This window comes from Rhinatrema bivittatum, chromosome 15 (assembly GCF_901001135.1).
Source record: "Rhinatrema bivittatum chromosome 15, aRhiBiv1.1, whole genome shotgun sequence".
Lineage (NCBI taxonomy): Eukaryota > Metazoa > Chordata > Amphibia > Gymnophiona > Rhinatrematidae > Rhinatrema > Rhinatrema bivittatum.
In genome coordinates this window covers 63,190,726-63,213,705 of record NC_042629.1, presented here as the reverse complement: position 1 = coordinate 63,213,705, position 22,980 = coordinate 63,190,726, and the positions used below count along the sequence as shown (strand labels likewise).

Genomic DNA, 22,980 nt, shown 5'->3' with positions numbered 1-22,980 from the left:
CGCGGCAGAGGTGGCATTTGTGTGCACATGCGTGCATCCATATAAAATTGTGTGCATATGAACATGCGTACAGCCTATTTTATGTGCACCTATTATAAAATGGCTGCGTCTTTTGGAGTGAGCCAGCGTACACATGCACCCGCCTGGCTATTTAAAAGTTACCATTGCAGCCTTTATTTTGTGTAATTTTTTTTGTTTGTGTTGCAGTTAGTGTTGTGGCCCATGGCAACCTTTTGAATTTTAGCAACATGATTAAAAGGGTAACTGGAAAGTACGCCATCCCCAATTACACCACCTATGGGTGTTTCTGTGGTGTGAGTGGAAAGGGGCAACCTCTGGATGCAACAGATCGGTGAGTGAAAAATGAGTCCATACAATACATTCTATACAGTCTACGCGCATGGGGGCGGATTTTAAGAGCCCTGCTCGCCTAAATCCGCCCAAATCCGGGCGGATTTAGGTGAGCAGGGCCCTGCGCGCCGGTAAGCCTATTTTACATAGGCCTACCAGCGCGCGCAGAGCCCCGGGACTCGCGTAAGTCCCGGGGTTTTCGGAGGGGGCGTGTCGGGGGGCGTGTCAGGGGCGGGCCCGAACCGCGCGGCGTTTTCGGGGCGTGTCGGGAGCATTCCGGGGGCGGGCCCGGGGGCGTGGCTACGGCCCGGGGGCGTGGCCGTGCCCTCCGGACCCGCCCCCAGATCGCATCCCGGCGCGCTAGCGGCCCGCTGGCACGCGGGGATTTACGCCTCCCTCCGGGAGGCGTAAATCCCCCAACAAAGGTAAAGGGGGGGTTTAGACAGGGCCGGGCGGGTGGGTTAGGTAGGGGAAGGGAGGGGAAGGTGAGGGGAGGGCAAAGGAAAGTTCCCTTCGAGGCTGCTCCGATTTCGGAGCGGCCTCGGAGGGAACGGAGTTAGGCTGCGCGGCTCGGCGCGCGCCGGCTATACGAAATCGATAGCCTTGCGTGCGCCGATCCCGGATTTCAGCGGATACGTGCGGCTACGCGCGTATCTACTGAAATCCAGCGTACTTTTGTTTGCGCCTGGAGTACCAACAAAAGTACGCCTATTCGCGGTTTTTGAAAATCTACCCCTTGGTGTGAAATCTTTCCATTTTGGAGGGTAAATAGGCTGAAAATTACCCACACTGCATTTACCTGTAATTTTTTGGAGGCATTCTTGGGGAGCATTTAGTCAGGGGAGGAAATAATGCACAGAGAGGGTCATTTATTAAGCCGCGCTGGGGTTTTAACACAAAGTAAAAGCCTCATCATGGAGGTAATGCGGTGTACTTCAAATCTTGCACATTATCTCCCCACATCAAAACCTGGCACTACGCTGGATTAGAAAGCAAATCAGCTCTTCAGCAAGCAATATCATGCTAATAAAATAACATAGCCCACCCTACATTTAACCATATTTTTTGAGGCATTCCCAGGGACGGATCAGGCAGGGGGAGACAAAAATGCACATAAGGGATCATTTATCAAGCATTTTTCCCCTAGACACAATATGGGAGAAAACCTTTAGTAAAAGGACCTCATAGTTTGGTAATTTCAAAATTACGTGAGTTGTTTTGATGGGAAATAGTGTCCACAGGAAAAGTAGGTGCGAATGTTTGTGAGTACTTTATTTCATTTCTTTTATTAAACTTTTATATTCTGCTTGTAAAACATGTTATCCAGGTGGGAGAACAAAATAAAATCAACATACAAATCAAATAAAACTTAAAATAACATAAAAATATAACATTATTAAACAAAACAAAACATAAAACAAATCGCTCCTACAAACTACACTAAAATAAAATATCAAGTGAAAACAACAATAAAGGCAGTATAAAATCACTAAAATACCAATTGTGATTAGAATGAATGCTATAAAAGCCTAACCTATAAAATAAAATAGAATATAAATTGAATATACCAAAGGCTCTAACAAAATAAAGTATTAAATCAAGTCTAGGTTTTTATAGCCTTCCTAAATTTTAAGTAATCTACTGCCATAAGAATTTCAAAAGGCAGAGATTTCCATAAAATTGGAGCCTGATAGTTAAAAGAAGACTCCCTTGTGCAATCTATACAGATAACAGACGGTGGAGGAATATGAAGAAAACGCATCTGAGAGGAACAAAGGCTATGTAAAGGAATGTAAGGAGTCATTAATTTAGATAAACAAAATGGAAGATCAAATCAAAAAGCACGAAAGGTTAAACATAAAATTTTAAATCTAATACGATATGAAACAAGGAACTAATATAATTGATACAAAACTAGAAAAATTTGATCAAATTTGTGGAGACCAAAAATTCCCTTGCAGCTGTATTCTGAAGAAGCTAAAGACATTTCAACTGAGAATTGGATAATCCTAGAAGCAGCAAATTACAGTAGTACAACTTAGAAATAATAAAAGCATGGACGGATAATTTTAAATCAGGAGTATCTAGCAAAAGGCGTACTGACAAACATATCGCAAATAAAAAAAAGATTTTTGAACTATTGAAGAAAGAGGACAACCAGAGTAGAAACATCAGATTTTAAAGAAATAGGAGTACCATCAATGTCTGGCGTAACTAATGGTATAAAAGATTTAGAACTAAATCACATAGCCTCTCATTTTAGGAGATTAACCTGTAACCCATGGACGCGTTCCCAAATGGCTACACGATCAAGACATTGCATGAAACCAGATAGATTATCATCTGCATAAAATGAAGGACGAAAGCCACAGTCTTGTATTATAGTTGTTAATGGTGAAAGAATGATATTAAACAATAAAGCTGGTAATATTGAGCTTTGTGGAGCTCCAAGGCAACCTTCAAAGGGAATGAACCATGGACTTTGCAACAGTTCCACATAGTTTTAGAAACTGCCCCCAAAACCCAGAGCTCCTTCATTTCTACATTTGAGTTGTTTTGTAAAGATTGGTACTCCATATACACTAGGCATTTCTTTTTTATAAGCAACTAAAATCAGTAAGAAAAAAGTTTAAAATAATGATCTTGTCTCCAACAGTGACCTGTCCGGGTGGCTTGGAAGTTCCCAGCAAATCCCAATATAAAAGTCTATTCCATGTCGCTCTACCCAAGAACTATGAGGTGGAGAAATCAAAATCTAACTGGCTAATAATTATTTATGGACCTGTCCTCCACAAACTTGCCTAAGCCTTTGACCACATTTCCTGTCAAGAAGCTCCATAGCTTAGCTGTGCATTAAGAGGTGAATTTTAAAAGCCTGGCATGAGCATCTATCGGGGGATGAGTGAACAAGTCGGGCTCGTGTGCACCCACAGTATTTTAAAAGCTGCCCAGATATGCGTGTAACTCTGATTCAAAAAGGGGCGTGGTCTGGACAAAGCATGGGAGGGGCAAGGGCGTTCTGGGGGCGGGGCTGAGAGCAAATACTTTCTTGCCTGGGCGTGCGTAGGTCCTAGTGCCGCGCAAGTTTACTTCTGCTATGGAGGAGGGCTTTGAGGGTCTGGGCTAACTGGGGGGAGTGAAGGCTATCAAACTATACCTAAGTTCACTCAGAGACATAAAATCCTTCAAAAAAGAACTCAAAACATGGATTTTCAGACAGACTTTTACAGATGATACTGGATAAGCATACATCATACACTCTCCAAAAAGACTCTCCAGCGCTATCCTGTTTTTTTCATAAAATTAACGCATCAGCACTCGATTATAACCTGACTAGGCAATATTTATACATAGTTTGACATATATATAACCTGATAAGGCAATATTTATACATAGTTAGACATGTTTAACCTCACTTCTTACTACAAAGTTTTTCCGTAACATCTTGTTAACATGTTACCCACTTATATTGTTCGTTGTCTGTATTTTATTGGATAACCATTCATTTTGTAAGTTGTATGTATCAAGTTGTTTTACTGTAAACCGAAGTGAAGGCATTTGCTATACTTCGGTATAAAAAAAGACTTAAATAAATAAAATAAATAAATAAAACTAGGAGGGTGTGGAGAACCTAGCTCTTAAACTGAGCTAACTGGTGGAAGAACCGTTGAAACTGGCAATGGCATGGGTGCACGCCCCTCTTAAAATCCCCCGACTTCTATGGTAGAAGCAGGATTTGCTCGCCCATGCACGTGCCCACTTAAAATCTGGTACACGTGCACGCGACCAGGCTGTTTTATAATGTGTGTGAATGTACGTGCGCACGTTATAAAATGGCCACATCCATGGGCGCTCGCGCTGACGCATAGGTGCCCATGCGCATCCCCTGCGCCAGCTTGAAAGCTGCCGTCCCTCTAAATAAATACTTTCTTTAATTTGCTACCTGTTAGTTTCAGGCAGTGCCCCCTAGTCCTAGTACTGTTTGATAGTGTAAACAATCATTCCTGGACCTCTTTCCTACCAGACATAATTTTATAAACCTCTGTTATATGCTCCAAGCTGAAGAGCCCCAAACTCTTCAGCCTTTCTTCCTAAGACAGATACTGCAATTCCCACCTTCAGTTCTATTGCCCTTTTCTTAGTTCTGCTCTGCCATTTTAGAAGCGGTTTCATACTTGTTCAGTAGCAATGTTCAGACAGTTAATCTGCATACTATATTCTAGCTTAGCGATTCTCCCTTCCAGCCCTGCCAGAAGGCCCCCACACAATCAGTCTGGTTTTTAGGGACTCCACAATGAAAATGCCTGTGGTTTTTACATACATGGCTGGGTGGACCTTAAGGACAGGGATCACAGACACTGTCCTAGCCAATGGGATTTTTGGAGGCATTATTTTATGTGTTACGGATTCTTGCACACTGGCATCTGATATTTCTGTGTGTGTTTTAATGCTTTCATTTGAAGGTGCTGCCATGTCCATGACTGTTGCTATGCACGTTTGAAAAAGTCAAAATGCAACCCATATCTGACCCCTTACAAGTACTCGGTAACGAAGAGCAGAAACACTGTCACTTGCGGTGAGAGAAAAATGTTCCCATGCTCACGTCATGCCATTATCAAATGCTTACTCGTGTTTGCTTTCTCGGTGTAAGGCAGGAAGGCAGGGCGATGGTCTTCCTGGGTCAGAACAGGACTGATTTTCTGAATGTTAACAAGAGCTATGCTTGCTTGCACGACTTGACTGAAGAACAAACAAAGTTACTCGGCATATTTTGGTCACCGAAGGGCTGATGTAACAAGCCACACTGAGCCTACTGTGGGTATTTATTCTGGATTCAGTCAGGAATCTTACTGAGACGTGTAATATGGTTTTAGCATCGAAAATCCCGTGCTGAGAAACCCTTGGTATGCTTAGCACATGTGCATGCAGATCACATGTAAACAAAGGTATTAGCTATTATAGGGCATTGCAGAAAGCCGCATTTAGCAGGGAGACGTTTTAGTGCAAGTTTTTTAACTTGGGATCAGGGCAGAAGTAAAGCTTAAGTCACATTTCTGGCGGGATTATCTGGGAACCAGAAAGAGTTTTCTAGAGCTGGTCCTGGATGTTAAGGAAATGTGAAATGTAAAATTTTCATTTTGAGACTATCGTCACGGATATGCGGCAGATTCACAGACTTGCACCTGAGGGGGGGTTCCCTCAGAGGCTTTAAAAGGAGAGTTTCCAAATGAAACGTAGAACACAATTGAGATTTGCAAATTCTGTGTTTTTGAATTATAAAGGGGGAGGGAAGGCTGCAAATACAGTGAAAGAAGCAAGATTTGCTGTCGCTCGCCTGTGTCGTCCAAAAATGTCACTTTAAATTTTATGTAAATGAAATTTCAGGAGCAGTCCTCTTCTGCATATTATTCCACAAAACCTAAACGTTTGCCCTTGCTATAAATGATTCTTGTGTCTCAGTGAGATCCAGTCTCTAATCTGGAGTCATTGCTTTGGCTTCCCCTACAGGCAGTGCATCTGGATCCTGCGGGGCGCTGGCCTGTGAATGTGACAAGACTGCAGCACTCTGTTTCAAGAAAAACCTGAACACCTACAATAATAACTATAAATATTATTCTAATTCAAAATGCACAGGAACGAAAAGAGCTTGCCAGAAATAACACTCTCGTCCCACTACCACCAAATGATTTTATGGTAGATTTACTTTGCCTTTTTTTTCAAGTGAAAATTAAGAGCAGCTTTAAAGGGAATGATTTTTGCCGTTTGATTGCAGGCCTTTTCTGGAAGGCGGGACATGATAATAAATCTGTTATTTAGAATATAAACGCAGTATTTCTTTTCTGGTGACTGATCTCTTAGGGTCATCCCTTGCAATCACAGATCCCCCATAAGCAGTATGTTGAGGGGATTCCCTCAATATAAGCAGTAGGAAGAGCTCCTTGCAGTTTTCATCTTCTTTGGTTAGTTTTGGGGGACAGCCTGCTGGAAGATACAGGGGCACTTGTGTCTACTAAAATCCTCCACTTATGCAGTAAAGGCAGCATTTGTGTGCACATGCTCATAAGAAAATTGCGTGCACGCATACAGCCTATTTTGGCGCAAGCCAGCACATGCACGCACCTATTTAAATGTTGCCATCTAAACTTGTATCTGAGGAGCGGGATTTGAATGCTGGTTTCTCTGATTTGTAGCCTGCTTCTCTCTAACCACAAGGCTCCTCTTCCACTCCGCTTTATTGCCCATTGCCTCCGGCAGTAACTTATTGTACCTGAACACTTATCACCTTGTACACCACTATGTACAATAAGGGGACACAATTAATTATGCAATATCCTTTAAAGGATGAAAAGCCAGGTCATATCCTTGAAGCAAAATGATAAATACAGTTTTGCCAAGCCAGTGCAAGGTATTTATAATCATAACTGGCAAAAAAAAAAAAAAAGGTTGTATCCTTATACATGTGGCCATAAATACAGTATTTAAAAAAAACAAACCAAAAAACTGTGCTTCTCAAAGTGCTTTCCCACGTGTGTATAAAAAGATTAAACTATACAAAAACTTTGTTTAAAGCAAGAAACTCCACCCCACATCCAACAGGACCTGAAATCCAGAAAAGGTTTATTAGAAACCCCCTTTAAGGGGAACTACTACACTTATCTTATTGCGTTCATGCAGTAAAGTCCAGCTTCATGTCTGTGGCATTTATCTTGCAACGCTCATATAACAAAAGTGCACCTTTATCCAGATGATGACGCCCATGTCACTATAATTTTACTTTCTGTTGATTACTGAGTATTCCACGGGCACTCATTTCCTACTAGAATAGACATTTGAAGTGAGTCTAGTTCAAAAAGAGTCAATTGCAAATGCAATCACACTGTGACCTTAACATTGATAAGAAGAGTTCTGCTTGCCCAGCTAAAAGACCCCACGATCATATCTGATGATACTCAATATCTTCAGGGTAATCCCACTTGTAACCAAAAATAGTCTACTTTAATTCTTCAGTCTCAGTCATTGTCTGGCTGTCGCCTCGTGTTTGTTCTTTGATGCCTGTTTGTCCATTTTGACAGGATTGCAAGCTTCAAGGAGTGAGTGTAGGCCCTGTCTGTTATGCGTCTCTTTAAGAGCACGCCATACATCAGGGGGTGCGCTATACAAATGATCGATAATAATAATAATAATAATATCAGCACCAGATCCCAGCTCTGATTCCAATTTATCTGGAAGTCCAAAGAAGCAGGAAGATCAGAAATGAAATCCCATAAGTGAAAGTCACTTTGAGGGCACTGACTCTTGAGCACCACTCTGAGAAATCCCTCCCCCCTCCCCCCCCCCTCAGATATTATTACCCCAGTGAGAGACCTTGACTCCACTTTCACTTTCCACCGGTCCCGAGCGATGCTGCAGAGTATTTCCTATCTCCAGCAGATGGAGAGTGAGCGCAAGTCTAGTTGTAATACGTCTCATGCGTTAAGGAGGGGGGAAGGGATTAGGGGGAATTGTCCTAATTCACGGCGCATCGAACCAAGCGACCTCATCACGTATCATCCTTTGAGAGTGGAGCCTCGCCCCCCGGATATCCATGTGCAGTAAAGGTTTTTCCTCCAGTCTGGAAGTTTTGCAGCAGTTTGTAATGTTGGAGGAGGAGTGTCAGGAGTGGATGAGGAGTGTGAGGAGCGGAGGAGGAGTGTCAGGAACGGGTGAAGAGTGTGAGGAGGAGTGTGAGAAGCAGAGAAGGAATGTCAGGAGTGGATGAGGAGTGTGAGGAGCGGAGGAGGAGTGTCAGGAGTGGATGAGGAGTGTGAGGAGCGGAGGAGGAGTGTCAGGAATGGGTGAAGAGTTTGAGGAGGAGTGTGAGAAGCAGAGAAGGAATGGCAGGAGTGGATGAGGAGTGTGAAGAGTGGAGGAGGAGTGTCAGGAGTGGATGAGGAGTGTAAGGAGCGGAGGAGGAGTGTCAGGAACGCAGAGACTGAGGGCACTCCGGTTCTGTGTTGCAGAGAACGAGCTTCTCATTGCTGGGGTCCTGCAGCACTACGCCAGTCTGTTCTCATCGCTGGGATCCTGCAGCACTACGCCAGTATGTACGGCAGAGACTGCGGGCACTCGGGTTCAGTGTGGCAAAGAACGAGCTTCTCATTGCTGGGGTCCTGCAGCACTACGCCAGTCTGTTCTCATGAATCATATCAATTAAACCATGCTAATAAAAAGAATAAATATTTCAAAGCATCCGGAGTAAGATAGTCAATCGCTACTTAGCCGGATAAATCAAACTTATCCAGCTAAGTGGATAAGCTTATTGCCTAACTTTAATACTTATCTGGATATATTCAGTAGCATTGTTGTGCCGCTAATAAGTCATTGCACTGATGTCTTCTGAACTGCTGAAGAAAGAGAAAGAGAAAGAAAAGTAATGGCCAACCCAATCCAAAATGGCTGAATGGAAAACAGAGACTGATTCAAATAACGATCTCGAAGAGGTCTTGATTCACAAGATAACTTCTTTGGTAGTGGCTGCTTTAAAAATAGACTTTGACAAAGGGCATCCGCAGTTTCCCGCGTTTAACACTGCCTTGCGTGAAGTAGGTGTGCATATACTGAAATAGTTAAGCAACAAGCAGCAGCAGCAAAAGAGGAGATTGCTAATCTGCAGTCCCAATGTGAGGCTTTAAAGAAGTGAGTGGCTGGGTTAGATGAGAAAACAGAGGATCCTGAAAATAGATCCCATGCAATGGCCTACATTTTAAGGTAAATTAAGATAAATCTCCAACTGAATTTCAGCAACCTTATGTTAATCTTCATATGTCTCGCTGCTATTTTAGTTCTCTCTAGTTGTATTAGTTTGAAATCTTTCTTTCTTCCAATGCCCATGTTTATGCTCCCTGTTCAATGTAACTTTACCTTCTATATTGTTGTTAATTGGTTTCCCCTTGTTCCATTGTAAACCGGTACGATTAGACCTCGTCTTGAGCATCGGTATATTAAAAGAATTTAAATAAATAAATAAATAAATTTTGTAGGTATCAACGAGAAAGTTACTGATGCCGAACCTACACGTGTTTTTGAAGCCCTATTACCTGTGCGTCTGAACGACCTCATTTTGGAAGGCGACCAGCGTGCATATAGGTTGGGTGTCAACATGGCAGACCAACGATTGCATGCTTGCTGAATTATGCGCATAAAGCTTTGATCTTGCAAGCTTAGAGGAAGGTGGGTCTGAGTCTACACAGCAGGAAAATTCAGATTTCTCAAGACTCCTCCAATAAAATGTCTCAACGAAAGAGACAGTTTTCACCTCTTTGTTCAGACTTTTTCAATAAGATTACATTTGTCTTGCAGTATCTGGCACACCTTATACACTTTGATGCAGCCACTGAAGCCAAATCCTTTTTGCAGACTCTGAAGCCAAACATTGAATGATTTAATTAGAATTTTCATTGTTTGAATTGGACAGATTTTGGTTTTCTCTTCTTCTTAATTGCAAGTTATTCTCGGAAATTCAGTTATTAGACTGTGCACGTATATTTGCATGAACTTTTTCTCTTGTTTCACGCAATCATTTCTCTTTTGAATTTTGTATTCTTTCATTAGGTGGTGGCACCCGAGCTCTCAAACTGTAGTCCTAAGAGCTGATCTAGAAGAATTTCCTTGGTTGTGTTCTTTTGGTGTTGGATCTTTTCTATGCTCTCTTTTAATTGTTTGACGGGGTGGAAGAAGTTGGGAAGTGGTGGAGGTGGGATTGTGGGGAGTGTATTTTGGTGTTTTGTGATGAGAGAAGGGATTATTTGAATCATCTTGTATACATTTTTGTTGTCTCTGTAATTGAAAAGGGACCTGCTCTGGTTGGGAGGCAGTCCCTGGAAATTGGGTTTGTCTATTTTCTTGTGTTTTTTTAATTGGTGACCCATCTTAAACATAGAAATACAGAAACATAGAAACGTGACAGCAGAAAAAGACTGTATGGCCCATCCAGTTTGCCCATCCATCCAATTAGTTTAGCATTATAATTCTCAGCACTTCCTTAGAGATTCCCTGTGTTTATCTCGTGCTTTTTTGGTATCTGAATTCTCTTCAGAGTAGGTTAGGTTCCATTTACCATTACACTCCGTCTCCTATCAGTCAACCAACTTGTAACCCATGCCACCACCTTGATGCTCACTCCCAAGCTGTCCCCCACACTGGGGAAACCAAATTATGAAATGAGGAGAGCGGAAAGCTCCCCTCTCAAGGAAAAGAAAGGTTTCCATAACCATGGTGGCTTAATTATATCTCCACTCTGAGACCCTGAGTCCCCAGAGTCCTTACTCCATAAAAATAAAACAAAACAGGTAGGAACCATGGGCATGATGCCCCTAGAAGGGTCAACTCAAGATTCCATGCCTCAAAATGTGGCAGAGGTTTTTATACCCCAAGAGCATACCATTCTAGGCTCCCTCATGGGGAGCTATCCTTCTATAATCCTAAATCTGTTCTTTCCCAAACATTAGTTGAAACGTTCCCTCTGGTATAAGAGGTATAAGAGCTCTACATTAACATTTTATTTCGGTTCCTACAGAGAATGACAATTGACCAGAGAAATTTTTGAACAGCTTTGGAGCAGCCAGTATGCATATAACCTTAGCTGGTCAGATATTCAGGTGGCCTCTTAGCAACAGGCCTGGTTCTTGCATTCACTGCCTTGTTTTAAACTCTTGAGAAATAAAGAAGCCTACCAGAAGCTAGGATGCAGGCATATGAGAAGCAGCCAAGAGATGTTTACCTACTGGCAGCTTCCAACCCTAAATCAAATAAATGAACCATTTTCAATACACGGAGTTACCTCAGCAAGCAATGCAGAACACAAAAGGCATTACCAGAGCTACTCACCGGGTCAACTGCAGCTTTCACCTGGGCAGAGGGGCTACAGGGAGCTGGCGCTGTCGTATGTACCGGGTAATCTCCCTTTCTGGGCCATTTCTACAGAGGCATATTTCCAAGAGAGTCTTTTAGCGGTAAGTTCTACCCTCCAAGCTGTTAATACTCTTTAACGATAAACATATATGATGCACGCATGTGAGGAAAGCATACGCAGCAGGTACCCCTTGGGGGTTGTTAGGGGTCAGTCTCATGGGTCATCAGATGGTGTAGCTGACCACAGGTGATAATTGTAGAAAACCGCTTTGATCTCAGGGGCTACCCCCAACAACATTTAACCATTATTTGCTTCACAAACTTCAACATGAAGTCAGAAATTAGTCCTGGCAAGGGCTGAATTTATTTTGCCGCAACCAAGGACAATGGGAACTCTCTGGTGCAAATTCTTTCCCAGTACATTCTCAGAGCAGTCACTGAAGGGTTCTGTACACTCATCACCTCTACACGACTTTTATGTTGCACTATATATATATATAATATATATATATATATATATATATATATATATATATATATATATATTCACAATTCCAAAATCATGAAACTTCATATTTCTTAATTTAACTCTATTTCAGGCTAAGGTGAAGATTCTCTGTTGTAACAGGCATTGCTGTCTTATTTATTTATTTATTTATTTGATGAGTTTTATATACTGTTATTTGGTAGAGCCATCATAACGGTTTACAAAGTGAATATTATTTTCTTAACAGTATTGAAACATTATAACAGAATGAGCATATATAGAAATAAGCAAGTCAGGTCAAATAACTATTCTTGGGTTGGAAGTGGAGGGAAGCGAGTTTGGTTGGAGATTAGAGTTGAGAGTTCATTTGATGGTTGGTATGGTCAGTTGATAGTGGGTCAGTGAAGAATATAGTTTTACCCCTTTTACACTTATTTGGCAATTATTAGTTGCTCTCTTGCTCTCTGTTTTCCTCAAGCTCCAGATGAGAGCTGACCTCTGCCCAGGGTTAGTAGGTAATAGGCTGCCACCATGATCCCAGCCAGGGAGCATAGCTCACTTCCATGGGGTATCCTCAATCCCCGACATAACTCTCAAGCAAATTATTTGGAACTCAAACAACTTCTCTTTCCAGTCTCAGCCCCTAATGGACAAACTGTATCCAGACTCAGGAACAACCCATTCCATGTGGGGGTTACATGGCAAAATGCTAACAGACCCACTAAGTAACATCCCTGGGCGTCATATGGCACGATGCCAGCAAAACTGCCTGACACCCAACCTGAGTCCACAATGGTGAAACACTCAGGATCAGGGATACCACACAGGACTTCCTTCAGCTAAATGCATCCGGAGAATAAAACACAGTTTACTGCTCCTCCTATCCAGAATGCTGGAAACACTAGGCAAAAACCAAAAAGGATTCATTTCTTGGGAAGGAGAATTAATTAGAATTGACAACATCAATAGGTATACAAAAAGCACCTCTGATATTCCTAGGGAGGAAAATCAGCCATGTACAAATGCATTCATTTTTTGCCATGGAGAGACAATTTGAAAGTGCGCCCTGGGAATGTCCCAAGTCAGACATCCCCTTTGAATATCAACCTCTAGGCACCTAAGTCCCCACTAAGCTTTTAAAAAGGTAACCCTAATTGTGAACCAGAAATTGATACAATAGAAACATGTTGGTTTGACAACAACTGGTGTGAACTCTCCTGTTGACAACAGCACAAGAAAAACACTTGCTAGTACTGTATATTTTATTACATTGATAACATGCACTTGATGAAAGCCAGAAGAGGAGTGTGAAGAGTCAGGCTGGTCCATTAGACGTTCTCTTCTGTTCAATGGCCAGAGATGTTCAGATGCTGATTGTGTTGCATACACCTTGCTTGCTTGGATTCCCTTAGATGTTGAAAAATAAACTTCCCTTGATCCAATTTAAATCCCAGGCTGATTGTTCAGATAGAAGAGCTAGTGCTCTACCCTGAAAAACGAACATCTGATTCTGCACCTCTTGAGTCCTGAGACAAGATGAAGAACCTGGCTATTGTCAGCGTGCTGCTCATCTGCTGTAAGTAACAGGAATATTTTACTGGTCAGCTGTAGTTCATAACATCCTCTGTCCATGAACAGGTAAACCATATCTCAAGTCTTACGTCAGCTCAACTGATGACTCCATAAAACTGAACAATTGTGAAGCGCAGCCTGTAGAGCTCCCACGTACACCAGCAGAGTTTCGTTTTGCCGTTATTGACTGTCATGGCCTGAAGACTTCTGCTCATTCACATCATAAAGTCATCCTGTGCAGTCCCAGGGTTTTCATTGTTCTCTCCCACATCCTCTCTCTTCAGTTCTGGTGTTGCATAGACCTCCTATGGCTGCCCTTTGAGCTATTCCCAATGCAACTCTTTGGCTGACCACTAGGGGTGTTGTAGAGAACAGCAGTGAGGTTGAAGGGGAGGTGATGTCAGGCACTAGTGATGGATCGATGGTGCCATAAGGTTTTGTATTTGTAGAGTGTGCACTTTTGTCTTGATAACAGTTTTCTGAGTTAAATGGTGCCATATACACCTATAAATTAAAGACATCAATTTTAAAGAAATAAAAAGTAGATATCATTCTGCCACCCCGGAAGGTACTAGAGTCAGAGAAAGGGGGAGGAAGAAAGTTTAAACACCTAGGGCTCTTCAATTTGAAGAAGAAACAACTGAGAAGGGCTAAGATAGAAGTTTACAAAATCATGAGTAGTGTGAAGCAGGTAAACAGACAATGGGTATCTTCTCTATCAAATAGTTCTAGGACTAAGGGTCACTTCATGAAACCAAGTGGTAGCAGATTTAAAACAAATTTGAGAGGGTTTTTTTCAATCTATGGGCAATTAAGGTCTAGAATTTATTGCCATAGTTTTAAGTTAAAGCTAATAGCATAGTTGGGTCTAAAAAACACTTGGAGAGGTCCATTAATACTTACTTATTAGCCAGGTAAGTGTGAGGATCACCACCTCCTACATCTGGGAACGAACGACAGGGAAAAGATCTTCTGGTAACTTGCAAGTGGCCTGGATTGGCTGAGTCGCTGGGCTCAAATGGACCATAGGTCTGACCCAACGTAGCACTTCTCATGTTCTTAAAATTTAGAGAAGACCCAGAAAACCGATCAGTGTTGGGGAAGCCTCTCTCTTAAACAAGAAGAGCTGCAAATACCAAGCCAGACCGATGGGTGGGTGATAGCAAGCTACACTCATGGGCAGGCCATGCCAGGCTCCAGCAGCAGGTTAGTGTAATATACAGTCTGCATGTTTGTATTTATCTCAGCACTGCGGGCTGCACTGAAGACAATTTTCATAGGCATTTGACACAGGAAAAATGGCGATTTACACATGCACGCTGACTGTCTGCAAATTGCGCTCCTTCACCGCAGCTAAAAGTGCACGTGATGTGGCGCGCCGCAGCAGGAAAGGAATTCCAGGGGAAGGAAAATAAAAGCACGGAGGTTATGGTTTTTTTTGGTCCACGTGTGCTGTTTGCCAAAGAAAATCTACCCCCACAAGAGGCAGGTTCAAATGTCAGTGGGTACATTGCACCCGTGGCAAATATCAAAGTGAGAGGGCGTGCGGACTTCTCTTCGAAAGCCACCGCAACGTTTCCCCAGGTAAAATGTAGTGGGATTTGCTTTCATTTCAAAATGACACAGAAGCGTCAACAAAATGTTTTCAAAGAGAAGTGAAAGTAAAACTATAACTCGGTTTTCTTTCGATTTTCCCTTTACATGTGCAAACAGAAATAAAAAGAACAAAAAAATATCCCTGCACATCCCTAGCAAAAGTAACCATGACATGTGAGTCCCAATGTGAGCAGTGCGAAAATGCTCAAAACATGTCTAGAAGTCGAGCAATAATTTAGCGCAAACTGTGAACTCAGCACAAATATTTACAGCAAATAGAAAATGTAGCAGGAAAAAATAAGAAAAAAAAAAAAGATAAACAGGCTCCCTAAAGAAATCTACCAAGAAATAAAGTTTTATGCCAAAGAACTATCAAGGAATGATACTGGAACAAATCAAAGAACATAAATTTCTCAGCAGCAGAATCATAGAAGACAGAAAATGTCTAACAGAAGTAAAAAGAAAAACTGGCAATTCAAGCAAACAACTTTTGGGACTGTAAGAAGTTTTTTTTTGAAAGAATGAGGCTTTAAAGCTGAACAAGAGGCTCCTGATCACAGACAATATTATTATTATTATTATTATTATTATTATTAATAAAATTGTATATACCACTTCTAAAGCATGTGAACCAAGCGGAGAGACATTAAAAATAAAAGAGAATAAAAAAGATAAACAGACAAAGGGACTGTAATAAAACTAAATTTAAATCACAATCAAAAAAAAGTTCTTAATAAAATTATCTAAAATAAACCAAAACAAAAATAATATACACATCGATGATAACAAAAATCATTAACAGGAAGATGTTATTACCTGTTTACAGCTAAAATTGTTTGCAAGGAGATCTTAAATACCAGCTAAGGCATTCTTTTACTACAACATCTTTCAATAGGATGGTACGGAAGTGAAATATGAACTTAAAGTAAAGAGATTGTAAAGAAAATCCAGGCATTTGAATGGTGGTGTTATAGAAGAATTCTGAAAATTAGCCGAAAGGACATGGTCCCTCGTGAAAGAGTGCACGAGATGACGGGAGATGGAGGAACCCTGGTAGCAGATCGGGCAAAAGGGAAAAAGAGATTTGCTGGTCATGCATTCAGAGGGAAACACCGAAGGTCGCCTTAGAGGGAAAACGAAACAGAGCAGTCTGGGCTGATATTAAAAAAGAAAAAGATCTGGAAACATGGACAAAGGAAAGGAAAGCTGAGCACACCATAAACCCACCCGGGTGGTGATCGTAATCAAAAGTATGCACGCAAATGGTTTCCCAGCATCCAGCACCAGCCCCTCCGCGGATCTCCTCTTTTGTGTGTATAAGTACTCCCTGGGTTTTGTGCCAATAAATGCTTTTAAAAATCAGGCCCTTAAAGCATATCCGCCTCCATTACTCCCGGGGAAGGTCCACTGAAGTTTGAACGCCAGCAGTGGGTTCCCAGGCCATACCCATGGGATGTCACTCTCTAGATTGTAGCTTCTAGAATGCTCCTGTTGTAAGGGCTGTTCAGGCCCTCCTTAGATTCAAATTGGTGTATAAAAAAATGATTATAAAAAATGTCTCAATCACCAGTTCCAATAATATGATGTGAATGGTCTTGCTCGACTTCCTTTCTCCTGCTGACTGTGCCCTCTCAGACCTTGTTATTTTGGAGATTTTCATTTTTGTGTGTGTGTGTGTGTTGCAGTTTGTATTGCCGTGCATAGCGGCATTGCCAATCTGGGCCTAATGATTACAACGATGACAAAGAAGTCTGCCCTCCCTGAATACCTATTCTACGGATGCTTCTGTGGCTTAGGTGGGTCGGGGCAACCTTTGGACGCAACAGATTGGTAAGTGGGAGAGAATAAAATGAGTCTTCCTACAACATACTCTTTCTTAGGGTATTGCGGAGGCTTAAGCCATTATTGAATCCTTCTGAATTCAGGGCGATACTCCAGGCTCATATCCTTTCACGCCCGGATTACTATAATTCAGTATTTAGGATGTGCATTCAGGAGAAACAAAATAGGAAAGGAGACAAAATTTCCTATTTCATTTTCGATCGTTTTCAAAATGGAACGATTTAAATTCCTATAAAATTTGGTTGGAATTTCATTCCGTTTTGAAAATTGGGAATAAAAAACAAAGTCAGCCATCGAACCTACACTGAGGTCCAAAGCCAGGGCCTTGCTAGGGAATAGGCCGAGACTCAATGCAAGGACACAGCCTATGCCCGAGCACAACTCTGATATCCCAGCCTAGGCCTAGACATAAGCCGTGGCCCAACGCAGGGGTCGTGGACCACACCTGGGTGCATTGCTGGGGTCTTGATGCAGAAGTATCTTTCGAGAGCTGAGCAAAGGCCCAGGCACCAAAAATGTAGCACACTTACCTGATCAATCGTCCTGGCTTAGACAAGAAGCCGGGTCACGACGCCTGGATCACAGCCTAGACCAAGTCCCGGGCCCAGGCCCAACCTGGAGGCCTGGTCTTGATGCCCAGGCCCAACACCAGTGCCAGTTCGGAGACTGGGTCCTGATGGCCCAGACCCAAGCCCGATGCTGGGGTCCATCCCAGAGGCCGGGACCCAATACCTGGGTCTTGGCTTAGGCCAGGGCCAGGGCCTGGTCTGGATGCTAGGTACCAATACCTATGCCATGGTCCAGGCTTGAAGCCCAGGCCTTGGAGGTCCCTCTTGTGATGTCTTCTTCCTTCTTACTTGAAAGGATGACTTCTGCTTGGGATGTACCAGAGTTAATTAACTTTGGCACATCCTCCTAAGCAGAGGACACCATTTTGAGGCCCAGATGTAGGGCCCTGGTATTGGGCATGGGTCCGAGCCCAGGCCCAGACACTGGGATGTGGTCTCCAGACCAGGCCCCAGCATTGGGCTTGGGCCCGGGCCTTGGCCGAGGCCTAGGAATCGGGACCCGGACTCCAGATTGGGCCCCGGTGTTGGGTCTGGGCCTAGGTTGAGGCCCAGGCATTGGGAACTGACCTCTGGGTCGGGCCTCAACATCGGGTCTAGGTCCGAGCCTAGGCCCCGGCATTGGGACCAGGCTTCGAAGTCTGAGCTTTGCGTAGAGCCGAGGCCTCTTCAGTGGATCACCCCCTCAGACCGGGCAAGAGGGGGCCGAGAAAAACCCTGGCCTCGGCATTTTTGTGGTTGGGACAGATGGGACGGGAGGCTTCAGGAGGCCCCGTTTTTTGTCTTTATTTTGAGGTGTTTTTTAAAAAAAATATTTATTTCATTTTTGAAAAGTAAAGAAAACTAAATAAAGATTAAACAAAATGAAATTCATGGAAAAAAAAACACCCCAATAATGAAATTAAAAAACAAAATTAAATGTTTACCTCTATTCAGTATGTATGGATCATCCTGCTAACGCCATGAAATAGTTAGAACTCTGCCACTCGTATTTATTTGAGAGAACATATTACTCCCATTCTTTACTTTCTCCACTGGTTATTGATTTAGTGGAGAAATATGCATAAAGTTGATATGATTATTCACAAACATGTTAGCAATAGTACGTCACCATGGGTCTGCGCAACGTTATATATACAGTATATCAGCCATCCTGAGCACTGAGGTCAGCTGAACATGGTCTTTTAGAAGTTCCTTTCTCTCAGCTGGCGCACTTAGCAGAAACCAGGGATCGGGCCTTCTCTGCGGCTGGCCCACTGTTCTGGAACACCTTGCCAGAACAATTGCATTTAATGACCTCTACTGAGACATTTTGCAAATCATTGCACACTTGGCTATTTAGAATGGCCTTTGAATGACATGATTAACCTTCCTCACTACTTCAGGAGAAGCATGTTGCTGGGAAGTTTTAGCCTGATGATTAGAGTCTAGAGTTAGCGTTTTGTAATTGATATTTTGGTGGAATTTTTATGTGACAATTGTTTGGTATTAGAGCTGGGCTAGCTGGCCAATCTTGATGCAATGATGGGATTTGGTATGCCTATGATAATACGAGTCAGGTATAAGGAGCCTGATATTCAAAACGGTAGTTAGCCAGATAAGTCCTACTTAAGGTCAATGGGCGTCCCTTATCTGGCTACGTTTTTAGCTGGATATGTCAGGGGCAGGGAATGGGCATAACGGGGAGGAGCTGAGCTAGTCATCATCAGGGATCCGGCTATGTTCACCCATAAAAATGACACAAAGCTGGCATCACATTAACCTCAATTCGATTCTTCTGTTTAAATATCTAGTTAGCTTTGCCCAAAAATGAATTTCATTCATTCTAAGATCATTATTTTAAATCAGGTTGGAACTGGCTTTGAACTAGTTTGGTGGAGCCCATGAAATGAAGATTGTAGTGTCATATTCTGTCCTAACTCAATGGTTCTCCATCTAGCCAAGCTGGTTTTCTGGATATCCACAATGAATATGCATGAGATATTTGCATACATGGCTGAGTGGGTCTTGGGGGCAGGGTTGGGAGCCACTGATCTAGCCAATGGGGGTTTTTTTTTTTGTAGACTTTGCTTTATGCGTTATTGATTCTTGCACACTGACATCTGATATCTCTGTTGGTTAATATTTTCATTTGTAGGTGCTGCCACACCCATGACTGCTGTTATGACCGTCTTACATCGAGAAACTGCAATCCCTACTTAACCCCGTACTGTGCAATATACAAGGAAAGCACGATCACTTGTGGTGAGGGGAAGATATGCCAGCATTCACATCACATTATTATTATTATTATTATTATTATTATTAATAAACACAAGTTAGATTTTAAAAGGGCCACGTGTACGCCCATACAAAAATACACGCTGTCTCATAAAATATGTGTGTAGGTTATAAAATACTCTCCATGAATGTCTGGAGCTGTACGCACATACATATGTGCGCCACACTTCGGTACAGCAACTGGTTAGGTACAGGAGCCTGGACGAACATTGGGGCTCAGTCTGATATTCTATATATGGACTTTGATTCAGGGCTGAGTTTTCGGGAGGTGGGTTGGGGTTAGGGGGTTGGTGCTACAGACACATTCAGAGGTATCCATTGTAAAATCGACATCAGTAGAGAATTTTTGACTTTATAAATTGATTTGTACAATGCAGTTAGACTCTCTCTCTCTCTTGCGCTCTCTCTCCCCCCCCCCCCCAGTGTTCTCCTAACAAGGAGCAGTCCACCTTTATGCTTCGGTCCCATGTTATCCCAGTGTGAGGCACAGGGGCACATGCACCATAGATAGGGTCTGCTTTGCTGGATTTCCACAATGTGTAGTTGTCAGCTATGTTTGCACAGTTTGGGGTAAGAATCAGATTTATCTGTATGTTTTGGTCACCCTGTGAAGCAGCCCCTGTGTAAGGGAACAATAAAATCAGAGGCTGATCAGGGCACACTAGATTCAGTAAAAACATGGATTTGATCCATTCTTAAACAGCATAAGGGTCTGGCTTGTATCCCTGCGGATCGTCTTTTTGAATACATTTCTGAGATTCACCTAATTAGCCACTGTCTCCAAAAGCTGGTCCCCGGGATTTTGTTTGGGGGGGGGGGGGAACACATTCTCAGTCCCCCGGTGTAGCTCATAGGTTGGCAGTATCTGTGGAGTTTCCCTTTCCAAATATCTTCTCCTTGTGTTCTTTGCCACAACAGCATTGGCACTGATGTAATGCCCTTGGGGAGGAGGCAGATTTGTTTACCCACGGAGAATCTCAGATTTGTCCTCACTTGCCTGCTTCATCCAAAAATTTCCCTTTAAATTCTATGCTAAAGAATCCTCAGAACTGAATCCTTTCCTGCACGTTTTTGCCTGCACAGCCTGCGTTTTCCTTTTGCTGCCATTGATTTTTTGTGCTCTCTTGCTCCCCGTGCAGGTGGCAGCCCTGGGACCTGCGACACAGATCTCTGTGAATGTGACAGGGCTCTGGCTTTCTGTCTGAAGAGCAACTTGAACACCTACAATAAGAATTATACCTGTTATCCCGAGAGCTATTGCACGGGGACGACAGAAGCCTGCTGAAGCCTCCACGCTCACTCTCATCTCCCCCCAACCGATTTTACAGTAAAGTTTTCATTTCCCAGTGATAATTAAACATAAAGCAGCTTTTAAGGTTCTGATTGTGCAGATCACGTCCTGTAAATCACCATCTGATCGCAAGGCTTACCTTGAGGTTTAAGAGGTGTGCAAGGGGACAGGGTAATCGGATATCTGGAATATAAATGTATATTTCTCTTCTTTCTGCTGATCTTTCAGGGACATCCCTCTGCATTTGTAGACACCCCCTCCCCCCCACCATAACAGTGCCTTAAGGGGGTTCCCTCACTATAACCAGCAGCAAGGGTGGCTTATGGTTTTCATAGTATTTGGCTAGTTTTAGGGGACATCTTAGCGGACTACTTAATGTTTTTGAACTGCTTTACTGTATTCTGTCCTCAATAGTATTTGATGACAATTCTGTTCAGTGTAAACCGATGTGATATTTTGAATTGAATGTCGGTATAAAAAAGCAAATAAATAAATACATAAATAAATAAATACCCAGGGGTACAATAAATATATGAAGGCTACAGGTTCTTTCTTCAACAATAAGTACATCACTCAATGATCCATTTAAATGCTTTTACCATCAAGTCCCACTTAACCTAAGCACAGAACTCTGTGTTCAAAAGAGCCATCTTCAAATACTATTACTGTAGAGAGCACCAGGCACGAAAGTAAGCATCAAAGCAGCACCAGCGTCTGAGAAAGCAGGCATTCTGGACTATGAGGTCAAGACTGATAAGAACCCCGTCTGGGGCTGCTTGCTCCTTCCTACCTTAGGTAGCTGCCAGTGTTAGGCTCCAATATTATAAAAGTAAGCACAAGTGTAAATGACCAGAACAGTACAAACTTTCAGAAGTGGCAGAAGAGACTGATTTCTTGGGCCTGTTATTGACTAGCGTTGCCAACTAGCTCTGGATTTTCAGGACTGGTTGATCCAGTCCTGGACTGAGCAAACTGCACGCTAGGACCTGTGGTTTTGACTTCCCTATTGCTGTACCTTAGAAAAGCAAGACTACAAGTCCCTTCATGCAGTAGGGTAAAAGCCTGTCCTGAAAATCTGGAGCTAGCTAGCAATCCTATTAACAATATTGATCAGGACCATAAGCTTTGCTATCTCTATTTCTATATTTAAGTACCTTTCCAGTAGTGATTATTATTGCTATTTGCAATGAACTCTTCAGTGCTTGCTATTATTCCTTTTGTGCTATTATCTTGCTGCTTAGAGACTGCTCAAATAAACCTTCAATCAATTACTGATTCAGTGTGTGTATGAGTGTGTGGGGTTTTGTTTGTTTGATTAGCCCCAAGGTGAAAGCCCCTCAGTACATCCTTTTTCTGGTTTTGGTCCCTGTGTGTTTATGTGCATTAGTCCCGGGGTAAGCCCTGTTCTAGTGCAGGTGAGCCCCTTGCTGCATTCTGTGCACCGTGCTCTGAACCCAGAACGCCAGTGCCGCACACTGCCACGCAGACGACCTGGGGCTCGGTTCCTGGTCCAGGACTCTGCTCTCCAGGCACCTCGGCACTGAATCACCGGAGCTCGGAGGAGGAGGAAACTGCCAGATGAAAAATGAAGTCCCCTGAGTGAAAGGATCCGAATCCAGGGTCCTGAGGAGCTAGATGTGACTTTTGGGTGTCAGCCTGAGAAATCTCACCCATCTTCTCTCTAATCCCACAGATTAATCATTACCCCCAGTGACTCCCCTTTCACTTACACCTGTCCTGAGCAATGCCGCAGCGCAGGCAGATTGTGATTAGATGGAGAAAAGCCTGCGAGAGGATTCTCAGGATTTAAAGGGCAATTTTCAAAGCTTTTTCCACAGGAAAGCAATTGCTTACCTGCAAAAAGAGCCCTACTGAAAACGTGCCCCCTCTTCCCATGCTGGTAAAGATACCTGCGCTGTGACTGTCGCAGGGAAGGGCCAGGGGAGGGCCTGCATTTTGAAAGCCCCCACGTATTCTTTTGGTGGGAATGTTTGTACGCGCTTCAAAGCGGGTAAAAGTGGACGGACAGAGCTCAGGTCCCGTTCCCACAGCTGGTGCATTTTCAAAGGGGAACCCTCCCCCCCCCCCCCCCCCCAAAATAAGCT

At 42.9% G+C, this 22,980-nt stretch overlaps 1 protein-coding gene across 1 annotated transcript in view; it reads left to right on the top strand.

Annotated features, from left to right (window-relative positions):
• The window catches only part of LOC115076510, a 47,295-nt gene extending 25,156 nt beyond the window's left edge, over nt 1–22,139 (top strand). The window contains exons 9-13 of the mRNA XM_029578051.1: nt 208–352; nt 4,815–4,927; nt 16,582–16,726; nt 19,442–19,548; nt 20,724–22,139. Of these exons, the coding sequence (XP_029433911.1) occupies nt 208–352; nt 4,815–4,927; nt 16,582–16,726; nt 19,442–19,548; nt 20,724–20,869 (656 nt within the window). The 3' untranslated portion in view covers nt 20,870–22,139. The remainder of the gene's footprint in view (nt 1–207; nt 353–4,814; nt 4,928–16,581; nt 16,727–19,441; nt 19,549–20,723) is intronic.
• Nucleotides 22,140–22,980: the final 841 nt, after the last annotated feature.